At 53.4% G+C, this 17,852-nt stretch overlaps 1 protein-coding gene across 1 annotated transcript in view; it reads right to left on the reverse strand.

Annotated features, from left to right (window-relative positions):
• Positions 1-8,046: 8,046 nt before the first annotated feature.
• Positions 8,047-17,852, reverse strand: part of FHOD1 (formin homology 2 domain containing 1) — a 33,841-nt gene continuing 24,035 nt past the window's right edge. The window contains 13 exon segments of the mRNA XM_087971874.1: positions 8,047-8,907; positions 8,951-9,728; positions 9,935-10,111; positions 10,970-11,141; positions 11,317-11,509; positions 12,971-13,161; positions 13,258-13,419; positions 14,191-14,310; positions 14,687-14,869; positions 15,002-15,154; positions 16,324-16,413; positions 16,415-17,208; positions 17,299-17,414. Coding sequence (XP_087828000.1) covers positions 9,646-9,728; positions 9,935-10,111; positions 10,970-11,141; positions 11,317-11,509; positions 12,971-13,161; positions 13,258-13,419; positions 14,191-14,310; positions 14,687-14,869; positions 15,002-15,154; positions 16,324-16,413; positions 16,415-17,208; positions 17,299-17,414 — 2,434 coding nt within the window. The 3' untranslated portion in view covers positions 8,047-8,907; positions 8,951-9,645.

A 17,852-nucleotide genomic window follows, 5' to 3' on the forward strand; every position in this document is an offset into this window, starting at 1 on the left:
TCCACCACCAAGATGCTTCCTCCCACTCCAGACCCCTCCCCTGAGATTCCCACGCTGGCTGCTCCCAATCCACCCCAGGTCTTCCGTCGTCTGCAAAGGGGCTCTTGCACATTCAGACTGGGCCACTGTAAGACTTTCCTACACAGTAGAAACCCATTTATAACAGCAAGAATCATTCTAGATTTCATTAGATGCACACTGAGAGAACCATTCTGCAAGCCAATGTACAAAGGGTGTGTAGATTACAGGATGAAACAAAATGGAGTAGAGATGGAGGGAAATACGTCACAAGCAGCGCCCATCCACACAGGAGTTTCTGGCAGGAAAGAGCATTCTTGCACTTATGGGCCAATGAAGACAGGTGAGGAGGTGACAATCTTGTCTTTGATCAACCATTAAATGCAGCATTAAATGCGCGGGTGAATTCTAGTTTTACAGTGAAGATAGACTTGGCTCTTTCGTTTCTAAAGAATGGCTCCCTTGAAGTCTTTCAACAAGGTCACTTCTAACATCAGGCTGATTTCATTTTCATGCTGCATTGTCCAGTATGGACCCTCCTTTAGGCTGCCGTTGCTTTGGGGGTGCCCCACCTAGAGAGCCTCTCTGTGCCAAGAGGGGAGCTGCAATGGAACCCTTGCCCGGCACAGGAACCGCCACGGGTCCTCCAGCTTCTTGCAAATTCCTCCGGCCTGGGTGGTTGCTGAGCGGGATTGGCTTTTTTCCTAGCTCTGCCTGAAATCGAAACTCATTGTTTTGTGTCCTGTCTTGCCAAACCAGTGCAAACAATTCTGCCCTGCACGGCACCGGATTCCCCTTCAGAGAGTTGCAAACAACAAACGCGACTCTCTAATAGTAACAGGCCCAGCACTTCCCTCCTTTCCCCTTAAGTTGTTCCTTTCCAGACTCCTTGTTCTCCTTTGGGCACATGCCAGTTGGTCAATGTCTTTCCTAAAATGTGGTGCCCAAAACAGGGCAGGACAACCCAGGTGCGGCCTGACCAAAGTAGAGTTTTGATTTAATGCTTTACTTGTGTTGATGCAGCCCAAATTTGCATTTGCTTTTCTTTTCTTTCTTTCTTTTTTTTGCAGCTGCATCAGACTTTTGGCCCAAGTTTCTCTTTCAATCCACATCAATTGCCCCAGATATTTTCAGAGGTAGAGCTGCTTTGCACTGCTGCCCCCCCCCCCACATCCTGTCCACATTCCATTTGAACTTATCCCCACTGAAATTTGTGTTGCTGGTTTCTAACATCAGTTCAACTTGTCAAGGTGCTCCTGGATCGTGATGCTCTCACCTAAGGAGTGCACTACATTTTTTGTCACCTGAAAGGTTGATAATTTTATTTTCCAATCCCTTGTTCAAGTCATTTATAACAATATTAAACAGCACAAGGCCTGTAGTGGAGATCCCTACTGACACTTCCCTCTAACTTCAAGTGGGATTAACAACTCTTCAGCTCGCTCCATATCAATCCAATGTATTGCCATTTGGGCCTTGAATTTCAAGAGTGACTCTGCTGAATGAAGAATCAACCTGATCTTCTTTATTCAACAGAGCCACCTTAGAAGTTCAAGGCCAAGATGCCAATACATGAACTAGACTGGACAACCATTAGATTTGATATCTTGAGAAACCCTGCTGGGTCCTTGGTTCTTGCCAAACAAGTCATTCTTTTTTAACTGCTCGCAAACCGACTGCTTAACCATTTGTTCCAGGAGTTTGCCTAGCTGATCCCTCAAACTGACCTAGGTCCCCCCCCCCCCCCACTTTTGGGGGGCCCTTCTCCAATGTTATGGCCTATCCCTAATTTCTCAAACAACCATGAAAGGGGCTTCAGTGTAACATTTGCAGGCTCCTGGAAAACCCTTAGATGTGGGCTAGATTCCTTCTGACAAGAACATCAATTCCTCCTCTTCCTCCTTCTCCTCCTTCTCTTCCTTCTCCTTCTCCTAACAATGACAACAATTAACCAGCTTGCCTTCAGAATTCTATTCTGTTCTATTGTATTCTGTTTTCTGTTTTCTATTCTCTCCTCCTCCTCCTCCTCTTGTCCATCTGGGGTCCCAAGGGAGAAAGAATCTCTAAGGGGCTGAAGATGTCATGAAGAATCTCTAAGGGGCTGAAGTAGTGGTGGGATTCAAAAATGTTTACTACCAGTTCTGTGGGCGTGGCTTGGTGAGCGTGGCAGGGGAAGGTTACTGCAAAATCTCCATTCACACTAACCTGCTTTCCAGCTCCGTTCTCCTGTGCAGGGCAACCAAATAAGGCCCAGCCGATCAGCTGGGACTCAATGGGAGGCAGAGAAAAAATGGGGTTGGCGGGGCCAGTCAGAGGCGGGATTGGCCGGTTCTCCGAACTACTCAAGATTTCTGCTGCCAGTTCTCCGGAACTGATCAGAACTGGCTGAATCCCACCCCTGGGCCGAAGCATGTACCGTATGGGAGAAAGGGAGGCAGGGAGGTATTCATAGCTCTTTACTATGAATCTGCTCAAATCTCCAGAGCAAAATCACATGCAAAAGAAAAAGAAAAAAGGAGCTGAAGTCCCCGTCAAAGCAATTCATGGAAAAATCCTGGGAAACAGGCAGAAGTGGCAGTTTGACTGGAGCAGAGATTTAATGCCTGAAAATTTGAAAAGTGGGGAAAGGAGGATGCTAAGCTGAGCTCCATCAAGCAACCTAAGTAGAAGAGTCTAGAGATCAGCCTGTGAGCACAAGAAGTCAGCGTGGGTTTGTCAAGAACAAGTCTTGCCAGGTTGTTTGACTAATTACTTCCTAGATCAGGGGTGTCAAACTCAAGGCCCGTGGGTCGGATCCGGCCTGCGCGGCTGCCCTGGAAACAGCAAAGGACTGGCCTGCAGTGCCTCTGCCAGGGAAAACAGAACTCGGGCTGTGTGTGTGTGCTGTGCATGGCCCTCCCAGGCTCCGTTTTCGGCCACAACAGCCTCCTGCAATCCTCTGCCTGAGAAAACGGAGCTCGGGGAGGCCTCATGCGGTCCCCCCGGGCTCCCTTTTCTCTGGCAGAGGGATACAGGAGGCCATTGTGGCTGAAAATGGAGCCTCGATGAGTGAAGCTGGGCTGGCCACGCCTCCCTCCTGGCTCCCCGAGGTCAAACACAATCCTGACCCAGCCCTCAATGAAATGGAGTTTGATACCGCTGTCCTAGATGGATTGTGGAGAAGCTGCAGTCATAAGACCTCCTGATTTAGCAAAGCATTTGACAAAGTTCCTCATGATTGGCTGATAAGCTGGTAGGATGAGTGAGAATTAAGTGGACATTTTGTTGGCTTGAAAGACACCCTCAGTGCAACTGATCAAAAATGGCAAATCAGGTTGAAGAAAGCTATTTAGGAGGTATCACCAGTCCCGCCCTTAGCCTAAGGATGTTGCTAAAGTAATGAGAGAGAAACGTGGCCACAGCCTGAGGAAGAGGAGGCTGTAGGGCGTGCCCAGAGGAGGGTGCCAGCTTGTGCCCTGGAGCGGAGGAAGCCATGATGCTGCCAATCTCCAGGAAAGGCCCCAGCAAGGTCAGCCAGATGCCCGTCAAGGGCCAGAGAGGGAGGGGGGACATCCAGGCTCCAGATATCTGGAAATCATCCCAAAGGGCTGGGGCTGCAGTAGAGATGGGCCCTTCCTGGGTCCCACAACATGGCATGCAGGTGGGCAGGAGCCAAAGGAAAGAGGTGGTCCCTCAGATATTGATTTAAGAACATTTATATAGCCCCCCCCCCCAACTCCCTCTCAGTGACTCTGGGATAAAGGATAAAATCCCATTACAGAAAACAATAACCCTCCATCCTTCTGGTGACAACAGTCAAGCAGTTCACTTGTTCTGGGGTCCCTGGGCCTGTTGGCAGAACCAGGTCTTGGGGGCCTTGCAAAAGAGTCCAGGTGGGGTCAATCTATCTCCATGGGGAGGATGTCCCAGAGGGAGGGGGCCACCGCAGAGAAGGCTCTTCTTCTTGGTCCCGCCTTGGACCTCCTTAGAATGGAATAGAATAGAATAGAATGGAATGGAATGGAATGGAATAGAATAGAATAGAATACAATGCATTCAAAATACAATGAAATTTGAAAGCTACTCCAGCACAGTGCCCCAAACACCACATCATAATCACACTACAGAGTATTTAAAAATTAAAATAATTAAAGAAATAATAGTAATAATTAAAAACTTAGTCTAAAACCAATTTAAAACATATATTAATTTAGTTTAAAAATGCCACTTTATACATAGGACTAAATCACAAACGTACTGTTTGATTCAAGACAATTATTGCCTTGGAAAAGAAACTGTTTCTCAGTCTATCAGTCCTCATTTTAAGACACCTATAACGTCTCCCTGATGGTAACCTTCCCTGCCTCCCCTCTCTGGTGGGCCAGGTGGGTCTGGTTGGGAGAAGAGGGTCCTTCAAATAACCTGGTCCCTAGCCAGGTAGGGACCCCAAAGCCAATGCAGATTGCATAGTGGCAGTAACCCCAGGCCACAACAAGGAGCACCCAGTACCACTCACAGTGTTGCAGTGGTGTGACCGATACAAATACCAGGCAAAGTTACGAGAAAGATGATTAAGCAGTTGGTTTGTGGACTTTGACAGGACCCAGGAGGGGATTATCAAGAGTGGGTCATGTCAAACCAATCTGATCTATTTTCTTGCTATCGAGACCAGTTTGGTTGACCACAGAAATGCCTTGGACATGAAGTACTTTGACTTCAGCATTTAATAAAGCCTCCCCTGAGATCCTAGACCAGAACATGTGCTGGACTCTGAACCATTAGATAAACACTGGGCTGGCTGAACCCCTGTACCCACCACCAAGTGTACATTAATGGCTCTGCTGTTGAATGAAGTCCAGGTGCTCTCAGGTTGAGCTCCTGTGTAGTTCCGGTGTGATCGTTCCCCTCCATTATGAACTGGGTGGACCACACATGAGATATTGCATTCAATTCTGGGCACCACATTTCAAGGACAATTGGCAAAATGGAGCTTGTCCAGAGGAGAGCAACCAAATTGACAAGGGACCTAGAGGGAAATCCACGTGAAGAACAGTTGGAGTTATTGCATATGCTTCGCTTTTGTTTTGATAATGGTGGGGAAACGTGTCTTCGTGTGTCAGAAGGTAGGGAAGGAATGTTTAAAGTTGGTCCAACAATCGGGGCAAGGAATGGTACCCAGATGACAAGGGACTCACTTCTGTCGGACACCAGGAAAGATTCCCTAACAATCAGGTCTCTTCAGCAATAGAACCGCCCGCCTCAGGAGACGTGGCCATCTGCTGAAGAAGCTACTCAGGACAGACGGTTGACCAGTTGCCTTTAAGATCTCCTTTAGCATTTGATGGTTCTGTATCACCCAGAAATTCATTGTTTCAGGGGGCACAACACAGCAACATCTTTAAATCACAGAAACAGCCAACAGTGGCAAAACAATGGTGGACTCTTCCTCATTGGGTAAGGTCAAGCAGAGCCTTAACAGCTACTGTGGAGGGAGCCTCCATGGCCTCCTCAGTGACTCTTCTAGGATTCGAAGGGTTGGCATAGGCACCTGCTTCAGAAAACAATCTGGGGCCAATGAGAGAATCTATCTTTGCCCCAGCAACAGGCAAGAAGCAGGCCTGTCGGCAGAACTCGAGTCCCAGGCCCACTTAAGCCGAATGCCTCTCATGCCCCAAGCAAATCTATCACATCCGAGGCCTCAAGGAGCTTCCTGGGATATCAGCCAAGCTGCTCACCTTCAGATGCCCTTCTGTTCCAGGTGGCCGGCTTGTTCCAGCGGCCACCGTGCTCCCTTAAGGAGCTGTTGACAAAACATGGGGCTGGCAGGGTGGGGTGGAGGGAGAGAACAACTCAAAACCAGTTAGTCTTACTAAAAGGCTTAAGGGGAAAATGCCAGTTCAGGCCATTCCTCTTTCAAGGTCAGTCTCTCCACGGCCTCAGGGGCTGCACATACAACACTCTGAACAACCTGCATTTTCACTTTAGACCCCTCCCCCCTTTTATTAGTGCATTTCAATCCAAATTCACATAACTTGAGAACAAGCAGGCCTGCTGGACACGGGTCTCTCCCTTTGGCCACCCATGCACCTCAGTCTCAGGAGCTGCCCAGGACTGGTCAGCCTCCTTGTCACCAGGCAAAGCTGGCGGTGCCTGTCCGCAGCATGCCGGTGTGGCAATGTGGACAATGCGCAAACAAAAGCCTATGGCCTATGGGAGGCCTTGTCAGGGACCTTCTGAAACCTCACACGGGGGTCTCAGCCAGGCAATAGCCATAGCCCTTAGATCTGCATACCGCTTCAGTGCTTCAGAGCCCCCTCTAAGCGGGAAGGCTGAGTCAACCTTGAGCCGGTGAGGTTTGAACTGCCGAACGGCCGGCAGGCAGCAGAAGTAGCCTGCAGCCAGTACTACATTCTAAGGACTATTCACTCCGTTTTCAAGTTTCTCGTTCAGGGGAAGCTGCACCCATTCCCAAATGGGAAAGGGCTGCTCCCTTTGGCCCCCCCTTCCCATCGCCGGTTGGGTAAGAAGTCTTAACATCTCAAGACCTTGATAATAAGGACAGGGCGAAGGAACCCCAGCCCTTCTTGCAGGTGGCTTCCCATCCAGAAGTGGGGGACCCTCACTCCCACAAAGACGGCCGCTGGCTGAGACGTTCTGGGGGACTGGAGAGCCCTGCCAAGCCAGGGAAGGGAAGCTGCCAGGTTCTCTCTACACCTGAGTCAGGAAGATGCTTCAGCCAAAGGTGGAGGGAAGCTTTAGTGAAGCAGAGAAGATGCCTTGGCTCTCCGTGGCAGAGGGGATCTGATGGCTCTCGCGTTCCTCCTCCGCTTTTTCTGATGTCTTGGGAAAGGGCCGAGCCTTCGGGCGACTGTCAGGTTCCTCCTTGGGTGGCTCTGGCACTGGAGTTGCCTTCTGCTTTCCCGCCTTTGCTCCTGCACTTTTATGTTCTTGCAAGGTCAGCCGTGCATGCAGACAGCCACTAAACCAAGCAAGCCAGAGCCCACAGATGTTTGCAATCACGGGACAGGTGAAGGTCACGTCCCATTTACCTACGATTTCCTTTTTTGATGCTTTCATTCCCCTGGCATATGGCCTGGGAGCTTTGGCCTTCCGGCCCTATCGAGCCGGTGGCCCCTGGGGAGAAACGATGGGAACCAAACAGGATTTGCCCACTTTTGCTACACTTGTGAACATGGAGAGCTCCTTGCCTGGAAAGAACCACATCAACTACACCTTGCAATCAGGGAGTAGGAAGACCTCAACCACCTTGGAGGGAAGGCCTTGGTCATCCTTCAGCCGTAGATTCCTCCAGGGCAAGTTTCAAGCCACTGGCCCAAGGACAGGAGGTGCAATGGCCAGTCCTGGGCTCTTTCTGCTTCTTGGAGGAGCCCCTCCTGTGCCACTGGTGGGCCGTTCGCCCTTGCAGCCCACCCTGAACCCACGTTGGCCTTGTGCATTGAAAGGGCCCAGGGGAGATTGCCTGGGTCTCTCTGCTGCTGCCAGCACTAAAGCAATAGTGGGGGATGAAGTTGAAGGCTCGGGAGGAGCATGGAGAACTGCTACGGGATACTTGGCCGGTCCTCAAGCCAACAATGCCACCAAAGGTTACTCATTAACAGATCACCTCCACACCCACATAAGCCACCCCATCACAGGGTGGGACCAGCCACCCCTGTAAAGCCCAGCCGAGCAGAACAGCCTGAAGAAACTCTGGTGCATCCAATCTTGGGTTTTCTGATGAAAAAGGTGGCCCAGAGCTTCAACTGCTCCCATCTCGTACAATGAAGATCATGTTGAATTATGGACTCTTTCTCGGGGAAAGACTTGAAGGCTGGTTGCTTAATATAGCAATTGTGGTACGTGGTGTAAGTTAAGCATGCATATGAATCAGTGAATGCGTAATGAACAGTTCAGATTTGAGCAGAAACGCGTGGTGCCTTTTTGGTTGCTTCTTGCATATAAATTTAGCTTTTTCAGAAATATCTGACATTTCAAGTATGTTGTGCTGGGGACATTACATACACACACTATATGGTGCAGCAAGGAATATGAATTTAAAAACTAATTATTAACAACCAACGTAGCTTTATTTAATAGACAAAAAGGAACGGTGAAAAACAAGATGAACGTGTATATCTCTGAAGGACGTTTACTGAAGACAGGAAGACAGATGGAGGAACCGAGACCCCAAAAGTTGGCAAAAATGAGGAGCAGCAGGAGGAACATTGGCCAAAAGGTGCAAAAATGGCTCCCTAGCCATCTGTCCTTCTGCTCACTTTATTATACTACAGGGAAGTTGACATTAAGAAATAAATAATGAATGTATAATGAAATGTCTTCCTTTGGTAACGAAGGATGTTGCTGAATGGAGTTGAAATGAGTCCTTCAAAGTGTATGTGTGTGTGTGTGAGAGAGAGTGTGCGTGAGCATGCACACAATAACAGAAGAGGTTGCAGACTGAAGGCGGGATGAATGCAGACCAAATACATAGGGAGGCCCCAGCACAATAGAGGCACTGTGGTCACACACAGAAAGAACCACATGCGAATCCTGTTGCAAAACCGACATGTGAAGGGCAAACAAGTCAAGAGAGAGGCCGAAAGTGGCATTGGATGGAAGGTTGCTCAGAAACAGAACATGGGACGCTTAAAGCACCGGAGGCAGCCAAGCCCAGGCGGCTGGACCAAGAGCAAGGGGGGCAACGAGGGAGAGCCCTTCCGGCCACCTTTCCGATCTTACGGCACGTTTTTTTACATTCTTGGGCTGCTTTCCACTCCTTCTCTTTCCACTCAAGGAGGGGTGTGTGTGTGTGTGTGTGTGTGTGTGTGTCCTGAACCCCTCCAGAATGCCATGGGTGCCATGGGCCACGGCAGAGCCTGTGCCGCACTGGCCTGGCCTGAGATCCGGCACCTTGAAGCGCCCTGGAGAAAGGGACCCCCAGGAGCAGGCAAACCCCCTTCCGCTCTTGTGTCTCTGGAGTCCTTCTCGGGGGCTGCTGGGCCCCAAAGCTCAGGGGTTTGTGTGCGTGCGCGTGTGTGCGGGGGTGGGGAATGCTGTTGGGGAAGAAGGTGGCGGTGTGTGCGTGTGTGTGTGTGTGTGTGTGAGTGAGTGTGCCAGCCAACAGCCGCTTTTCTGTTCTGGGGGGAGGGGGAGGAATTCCACACAGCTCACTCTCCAAAACGCTTCACGAGCAGCAACTGAGAATGTAGCAGGCAGGCGGGGCCGGGGAAGAGGCACACGGCTGCTACCCCACATCCGCCAGAGCAGCCTTGACTTCTCCTTTCTAATGCTGAACTCCAGGAAAGGCCAGGCAGGCCTCGGAGGTTTGTCCTTGGGCGGAGGGGCTGGGCAGGAAGAGCCCTTCCCTCTGGGGCTTTGGAGGGCCACGAGGCCACCCCGCCGGCCCCTTCCCCACTGCAAGACAGCAGCCCCCCCCCCTCTGAAACACTCGGCTGCCCAGCCCTGAGCAGGAGCAGCCACACAAGCACGCAGGCCGACATGCTGGCCAAGCGAAGGCTGCTCCCCAAGGGGCCAAACAGGACCCCCAGCCCCTCTTGGCGAAGGGAGGCAGCCTCTTGAAGGGAAAAGGCTCCCCAAGCCCCCCCCCTCCTGCCTCTTCCAGTCTCCGGCACGGCCTCCGGGGGCTCCTCACACGGCCACGCTGGCTGACTGGGCCAGGCCCAGGGCCTGCACCAGCTCCTCGCTAAGGCCGCTCTTCAGGGTCCGCCTCACTGCAAGGAAGGGAAGAGAAAGGTCAGGGAGACGCGGAGACCCTCTCTTGGCGGGGCGGGGCCTGCTCTGAGAGGGGACCCGGACCCTGGGGGAGGGGCAGGGAGACCTCTCCCCCCACATCAATCGCCCCCCCCTCCAAGGGTGAGGGGCCACAGCAGAAGCCTCCTCTGGCCTCCACCCAAGTGACGGAGCAGGCAACCCTTACAGGACTTCCTGTTCCCGCGTGACCGCCGGCGCTCCTTCGCGGGGCCTGAGCGTGCAGGAGATCTCTGGGTCACGGACTTGACCAGGCGGTTCATGATCTCCTCCGAAGCATCCTCGGGAGAGCCAGCAGCTTCCTCCTGGGGGGTGGACCCTCCGGCAGGACTCGGCTTCCCAGCACCTAAATGGGGACACTCCTGAGGGGTGGGGGCAGTTGCTGACATGTTTCTGTGTGCGTGGGGGGGTGTTTGAGCCAGCTCATCTCGTCTCTCCACATAACTGCAGTGCACCCTTCAGCCCCCCCCTCTTAACCTCCTCCAGCAGATGAGGCTCCGTCTGCCCTGGGGGAGGCCTCCTTCCTCTGCCTCGCTGACCTCTCTCCCCAGAATGGGCTGCCATCTAAAGATAAGCCGGGTGGGACCTGCAGCACCCAGTTGGGAGAAGGGTTTGGGCTCAATTCTGTGGCGAGAAAAAGGCTCCCCTGAAATAAGAGCCCAAACACCTGGAAACAGAGGAAGCCCCCTTTTTTATGGGCCTGCCCAGCGGTCAGGGGGTCCTCTCGACAGACCTGCAGAATTTGCTCCCTGGCCAAAGGAGGCCCACCGAAGGCTCCAAGCGCACACGGGGACTGCTGCTCTACAGAGAGCCAGGTAAAGAGTGGGAATGCCCTCGGGGGCTTCTCTCCCCTCCCATAAGGCCGGCACTGGCTGCCTCGCGCTCCTTTCTCACTTCATGCCATCCAATTGGCCTCTGCAGGAAGGCCTGGGCCTGTCGCCACGCCGGGGCCAGGGCACTGAGCTCCTGCTAATCCAGCTAACAGGACTTGAAATCCCCGGGAGATGGAGGGCAGCAGGGGAATATGGGAGGGCCCTTAGCAATGCTGGGAGCTACCAAGGGAGGAGGGGGAAACGGAGGCACCCAGAAGGACCGGAAAGGAGCAGGAAGGGGCGGGGAATCGTGTGCAGCTGCCAGAGAGCCCAGGCAAAGGAGTCCTGCCCAGGCCAAATCCTGTGCCAGCCACCCCGGGGCTACGTCCTACCTCTGCTGGCGCGAGAGCGGTGCCCGGGGAGCGGTGCCTCCTCTGCTGGGGAGACAAGCAAACTGGCCATGTCCTTGTGGCTGGCTTCATCCTTTTGCTCTGGACTGGCGGATAGCACTGCAGGAGGAGGAGAGCCGCCTTCGATCTTGCTGGCCGCAGCAAACTTCTCCATCTGCAAAAGAGAGGAGATGCCCAAGGATGCAGGCCCCGTGGCGGCTCTGTCTCTTCCTGCTGTTCTGGGCCACCGTGAGGCCAGCCCCGAGGGGGTGGGAGAGGACACAGACGGATCGCCTCTTTGTGTGCCCGTGTCCCGCTGCACCTTTTGAGCCCCCTTGGGTGACGCGCACCTCAGTGATCATCCTGCCTCGTGTCTTGTTCCTCTCCCGGCAGGCTGCCCGCTTCTTCTGCTGCTGCAGGACACGCTCTCGGCACGTGTGGTACTCCAGGGCAAACTCCCGCAGGAGCCGGCAGAAGCTGGTCACTCTCATGTTCTGCGCCGAGTGTGTGTCGTAACCCAGGAACAGGAGAAAGGAGCGGAACCTCGAGGGAGAGAGAGAGAGAGAGAGAAAGCCTGAGCCGCGGTGTCTCAGTGGCGAGAGTGCAGTACTGCAGGCTCCTTGTGCTGCCTGCCAGCTGCCAGCAATTTGGCTGATCGAATCTCACCAGGCTCAAGGTTGAGTCAGCCTTCCGTCCTTCTGAGGTGAGTAAAAGGAGGACCCAGAGACTGGCTCTGAAGTGGTATGTAAGTGCTATTGCTGTCCGTGGGTCCGAGGTGGCACTGCCACAGAGACTGGCCTGTGACCTCCAAGGCACTGCAAGAACCTGCTCAAGTGCCTCCCCCCCCCCCTTCCCTTGAAAGAACCTCCAGGGACCCCAAAAAGATGATGCCGAATCCGGACGGAGCCCTAATCCCCCCCCCCAGTGGGGGCTGAAGGATGCATGGAGCAGCAGAAAAGCCAAAATCCTGTCCCTCCCCCTGGGAGAGGTAGACTGCAGCCCTTGGGCAGAAAATCCCTCCAGGAGCAGCCTGGTTGGTCTCTTCTCACTCCAGAGGTTACATTCCCATCTCATTTTACAGCTTTCAAGCATGATGAAGGTCCTTTTAAAATTGGATATTCAGCAACTTAACATTCAAAGAGCAATTACTACAAAATAAGCAAAAGACCAAATTGAACAAACGCACCAAGGAAAGTGGGCGGGGGGGACACAGCAATTTGTCCCGATGGGGCAGCCGAGAGGGAGAGCAAGCAGCGTGGCTGACTTCATACAGCCACCGGCTTCTGCTGGCCCCCCCCCACTCTCGGGGCAAGGGCCTTCCTCTGGGGGCAGCCCCAGCTTCCATCCACATATAGCTCAGGTCTGAACCTGTCCAGCTGTTGCAAGCAAGGGAGTCGAGGTCTGTGCTGGGGCCACCAGGTGAGCAGGCACCTCAAGACTCCCAGACCCTGAACCACTTGGTCAAACTGTAGCCATGCCATTGTGGGGGGGGGGGGAGAGCTGTTTTCTGGAGGGAGGGTCTTTAAGGATGGGACAGTTTCACCTCAGGAATGTGCAAAACTGCACCGGCCGTTCCTGAAATATTTGGGCATTCATCTTCCTAGGATGTTCCAGCCTGGAGGTTCCACGGGAGACCCGACCCTTTCCAGAATGAATCTCCCAGGACAGAAAAGGGTCTTCCGGCCCCCACAACTGAGGGACGAGTGGATTGTGAGGAGCTTTGTCCTCAGCGCCTTCATTCCCTCCGGCCTGGACGACCCTGCCCTTAAAGTGAGCTGCCTCGGGGACGGAACCCAGGGCCACCATCTTGCTGCGATGTGGCCAATCCAGGGATCAGTTCCACTTAACAGAAGCTCAGCCTCCTCTTGGCCGCCCGTGTCCTCCCCGAGGCCCACCGCCATTTGCTTGTGGGAAGCTGCGCCTGGCTCTAAGCGGAACACTGCTCTGTTGATGGCCATACACACAACAGAGGCCCTTCTTGGCGAGCGAGCGAGCGAGACAGACCTGTTCAACACCCGCCGGTGGACGATCTTAAGGAGACCGATCTTCTCTGTGCTGGCCTGCAGAAAACCCAGCAGCTTGCTCTTGAGTGCCGGCTTGCAATCGTGTTTTGCGATGGCCTTCAGGTGCTCCCAGGAGGCTTTGCACCGCTGCTCCAGCTGCAGGAGACTTTCTGCCAGCTCCTCAAAATCCACCTGAGGAGACAAGACGGGAGCTGTGGGATTTGGGCTGGACCTCAGCAACCAAACTCAGCCTCCCGGGTGCAAAATGGGGAAGGAAAGGCCCTTCACCTTGGCACAGCGAGTGAGGGCCGCGATCTCCGAGTAGAGGTCTGTGGTGGCTGGGAACTCCACCACCACGAAGTGGCACAGATGGTGCAGGAGGCTCTGCCGGTGGACGGTGTCTTTCACCTCCGACACTTTGGCCAGGTAGCTGAGCTCAAACCCTCGGCTCTGAAACAAGGAACCTCGTAAGTGCCAGAGGTGCTGGGGAAGTCGCTCCAGAGACTGTCCACAAAGAGCTGGGAGGCCTTCAGATGCTCCTATTTTGATCCTGGATGTCTTAAAAGGACTTTTAGTAAGGAGCAGGCTATGGGAGGGACACCAGGGCAGGCTTTGGCCTCGCACCCCACCTCAGAAACCAGCCCCCAATCCCAGAGACTTCACTAGGACAGACCAGGGAAAAAGGCTTTGATCATCTCCAGATACGTTCTGATCCAATGCCAGAGCCAGGTGTCAGATCCACCACCTTCAGCTTGGCGCCTTGCTGGCAGTTCTGCCATCAATCAGGGAAGGGAGGGGGAACAAATGGCCAATAAAGCTGTATACTTTTATGATGGGAAATTGGGAGGGAGAACTGACATGTGAGGAAGAACAGAGAAGCTCGGAATCCGGTTCATGCTAGAGCTGAGGTCTTCAAGGCCGTATACCCCGAGAGGGGAACTTCTCCCGCACAAACACCTCAGCGTCTCCCAAAGCATCTCGGCAGTGCCGGACTGGCCACACATGGGCAGACCACGGGGCAGGGGGGGAAAGGATTAGGGGAAGCTAGACGTCTAGATTTTAGATTCCGCTTGACTTTACTGCAATCACCGTCTCTTAGTCAAAGTGCCTTTTCACTTCAACCAAATGGAGTTGAGAGTTTTACTTCCTAGGAAATCAGACTAGGGCAGGTCTGACACCAGGCACGAGACTTTCCTAAGAGGCAGCCATGTCATGCTTCACCTGGGAGCCATTCAGGAGGTTGCCCATGGCTAGAAGGGTGGCCAGAATACACCTGAAGGTCTGGTTATTGACTAGTTGCTCCATGCCCAGCTTCAGGTCGAACAGAGGCTCTACAATTTCCTGAAGAGAAGAAAATAAAAAGGTTCCAGTCAGAGTCACCTGAACCTCAGGACGGGCGGCAAATAAATTTGATCAATAAAATAAATAAGGTACCCAAACCTTCCCGGAATAGGAAACGCGGAAAAGGGAGGAGTCAGAAAAGAGCCATCTGGTCAGACACTCATGGGGTGGAGTGACACCCCGTCTCCAAACCTACCGACTACGTCAGGCAGCAATGCCAGACAAGTGCCCCGCATCCACAGGGACGCTCGGCTGCCAGATTGACCTGGACTCGCCCTTCCTTGCTAACCAGCAGATTCTTCCTGCAAGCTAGCAGGGAGGGTCGTCCTGAAGTCTGGCTCTGCACCCCTGGTCAACCCAGGACTTGCACAAGTACCTTCTCCAGGGCTTCGTAGTCTAGCCTGAAAGTCCACAACTGGAGGCGAGCCGGGAGTTCTGCGATGGAGGAGAGCGTGAGCAGGAATTGCTCGGCTGACCCCAAAGGGAGATTCGGGTTGGCCAGTTGGGCCTCCTGGATCTTCTGCTTCTCCTCCTCTGTGGGAACCATGGTCAATATTTTCTGGTTCAACAAAAAAGCCAGAGGGACTAAGGTGAGTCAAAACCTCCTTCGGATCCATCAGAATCTCCTGACGTTCTCCTGAACGGGAAGCTTTTGGAAGCACTGAGGACACCCCAGGAAATCCCTTCTCACCTCAATCCCTTCCTTATTGATGGCAAACTCATCAAAGCTGAGAATGGCCGTCCTGATGACATGGATGGGAGGCAGCACCGTCAAGCCAATGTTGATGGCATTGCTCCTCTTGGGATCCAGGACTACAATCAGCTTCCTTCCATCCACAGCTTTCTAAAAGGGGAGCAGCAGGATTGGAACAGATTAAACACAGGATCCAGGTGCGCCTTTGCTTTTCTTGGCTTTGACAAGTAAGAAAGAGAACCCAGATAGTTTTTTGCCAAATCCACCATTATAAGCCAAGAAAGTCAAGAGGCTCCTGAGGATGCAGAGCTGAGACCAGGACAAGTGAGGCCCTTAAGTCTAACAGGGAAGCATCGGCCAGGCCGAGACACCAGTCACCCTGAGCTACAGCTGCTCTACTTCTTTATCACGCCCATTTATGCCTCGAGCAAGGGAAAGAGGCCTCTCCATGGCCAGACCCAAAGCAGGACCAGCTGGATCAGAAGATTGTCTACCTGCAACTCAAAACCCCAGCAGCCAAGAGACCCGCAAAGCACCTCTACACAGAACCTCTGTGGGGCAGGGAGCCCAAGGAGGGGAGGGAAGCTGCTGTGCCGGACGGGGAAGGAGTGGCAGAGTAGTTCCTTTTGCTCTTGTACTTTGAGCCCAGGGTCTGGCCGTGGAGGAGAGGCTGAAGAGGAGGAGCAGCCCACATCTCCAAGCCGGGAAGTGATGCCAGGGCACCTGCTGTTCCTTAGGTTCTGTCTTCGCTCCGGTCCTTCTCAGCATTTTCATAAATGATCTAGATTAGGGGAGGGATGGGGAACGCACCCAATTTGCAGACGACACCAAGCTAGGGGGAATAGCCAACACTTCAAAAGATAGGATCAAGATCCAGAAGGATCTTGATAACACTTGAGCATTGGGCGCTATCCAACAAGATAGGTCTGGTCTAATAAAGAGAAAGATTGGGGCAACATGGTATAGTCTTCCAATATTTGAGGGACTGTCACAGAGAGGAGGAGGTCAACCTATTGGCGAGACAAGCAATGAATGGAAAATTATCAAGGAGAGATCCAACCTAGAACTAAGGAGAGGTTTCCTGACAGTGAGAACCAGTGGAACCGCTTCCCTTCAGAGGTTGTAGGTGATCCACCACGCGAGGTTTTCAAGATGAGGTTGGACAACCATTTGTCCATATAGGATCTCCTGCTTGAGCATGGGATCGGACTGGAAGACCTCCAAAGTGCCTTCCAACTCTGTCATTGTATGTTCTATGTTCTCTTCCAGCCAGAGAAGAGCATTGATAGGCCAAGCTGCAGCTTCACGCAGCAACTTACCTTGGAACTCGGAGCCTCCTTTGCCCTGGACTCAAAGAGATGTTCCAGCTTAGCAGAGTCAACTGTGACCTTCTCCAGGGATGCCCACAGAAGTAGCCTGCCCAAAGCGACTTTCCCGGGCAGGGCCATCTATGTCCTTCAGCTCCCTCCAGAAGAGCTTGACCGTCTTCTTTTTCTTGGCAGGGGAGCTGGCTTCTCCCCCAAGAAGGGGGCTGCTGAGTGGAGGGGGAGGAGGCGGACCAGGTATGCCAGGTGGAGGAGGAGGAGGAGCTGGAGGAGGTGGAGCACAACCAGGAATCAGAGGAGGGGCCAGGTCTTCACCTGCTCCCAAAGCCATGGGGGGCAAGCTCGTCTTGGCCACCTTTGCTTCTTGTACATCCAAATCTTCCTCCTCACACAGGTCTGAGAAGTCCAGATCCTGGATCTTCAGAGCTTGAGAGCCAAGCCCCAGTGGACCTCCCATTATCTGGGCCCTGTCCAGCCTCTTCAGGCTGGTTTCGGCTTCAACACTGAACTGGCTTTGCAATCTGGTCCGCTGGCCCGTCCTCTCCTGGCTCTCCTCTTCCTGGCGCACCATCTTCCCCGTCTCTTCCATGCCTTGGTCTGTGAGCAGCGTCCTCTCCATGCCTGGCGGGCTCTTATTAGCGAACAGCATGTCGAGCATCAGTTTTCTCTTCGCAGAAGCACTGCTGCTCTCGAGAGCCCCCCTCATGCCACCCGGGGCACATTCTGGGTCCGGGCCCAAGACGCGGGAGGTGTCAAAGGGATGGCTTAAAGAGGCCTCCTTGGGGGACACGTCCTCCTTGCTCTCCTGGTGATCCAAGCCAGGCTCTGAGCTGGGCTCTTCCCAGTTAAGGTTTCCATTTTCTCCTTCACTCCACCTCCCTATGGCAGAAAGGGGCACTTAAAGAGGAAAAGGCCAAGCAGAAGAGAACAGAACCAAGGAAGGGACAAGCTGGGCCTCCTGCACCCTACCTGGGGCCGCTGGCTCAGTGTTCGAAGCAGCTTCAGCCAGAATCTCTGCTCGTCCACGGCTGATGGCACTGATCTTCTCTTTCTGGGAGGCAGCCAGGTTTTCTAAAAAACGGGCTCTGCAAGAGAAGAGGACACTCCACACCACTGCATGGGGGACACTGTCGCCCTTGTGCCCAGCAGACAGTGCCAACCGTGAGCTCTTACTAGTCATCTAGGCAGTGGCCGAGAGAGGGCGCCCACCAACACTGCCAGCCCCTCTTGACTTTCGATGAAAATTTACCAGGCTTACCGGCAAAGGAACACCCTCCAAAGGCAGGTGCTGCAAACAGGCTTGTTTTGGGGAGCAAGGACCCCCCACCCCTGTTTTTCCAAGGGAGAGCCATTGCTGGGAGTTTTCAGAACTCAGAGGCCAAGCCACGGCCAACCCATCCCCCAAGGCAGAGGAAACTAGGCACAGGTTGAAAGGAGGTGTGCGGGAGCCCTTCCTTCACGGCCTCTGCGGGGGGGATCGTTTCCCAGTACATCAAAGGGCCTGGATGAGAGAGTCAAGGAGA

This window comes from Notechis scutatus, chromosome 9 (genome assembly GCF_049901735.1).
Source record: "Notechis scutatus isolate UNSWTSFEM ecotype Mainland chromosome 9, rNotScu1.2, whole genome shotgun sequence".
Classification (NCBI taxonomy): Eukaryota; Metazoa; Chordata; class Lepidosauria; order Squamata; family Elapidae; genus Notechis; species Notechis scutatus.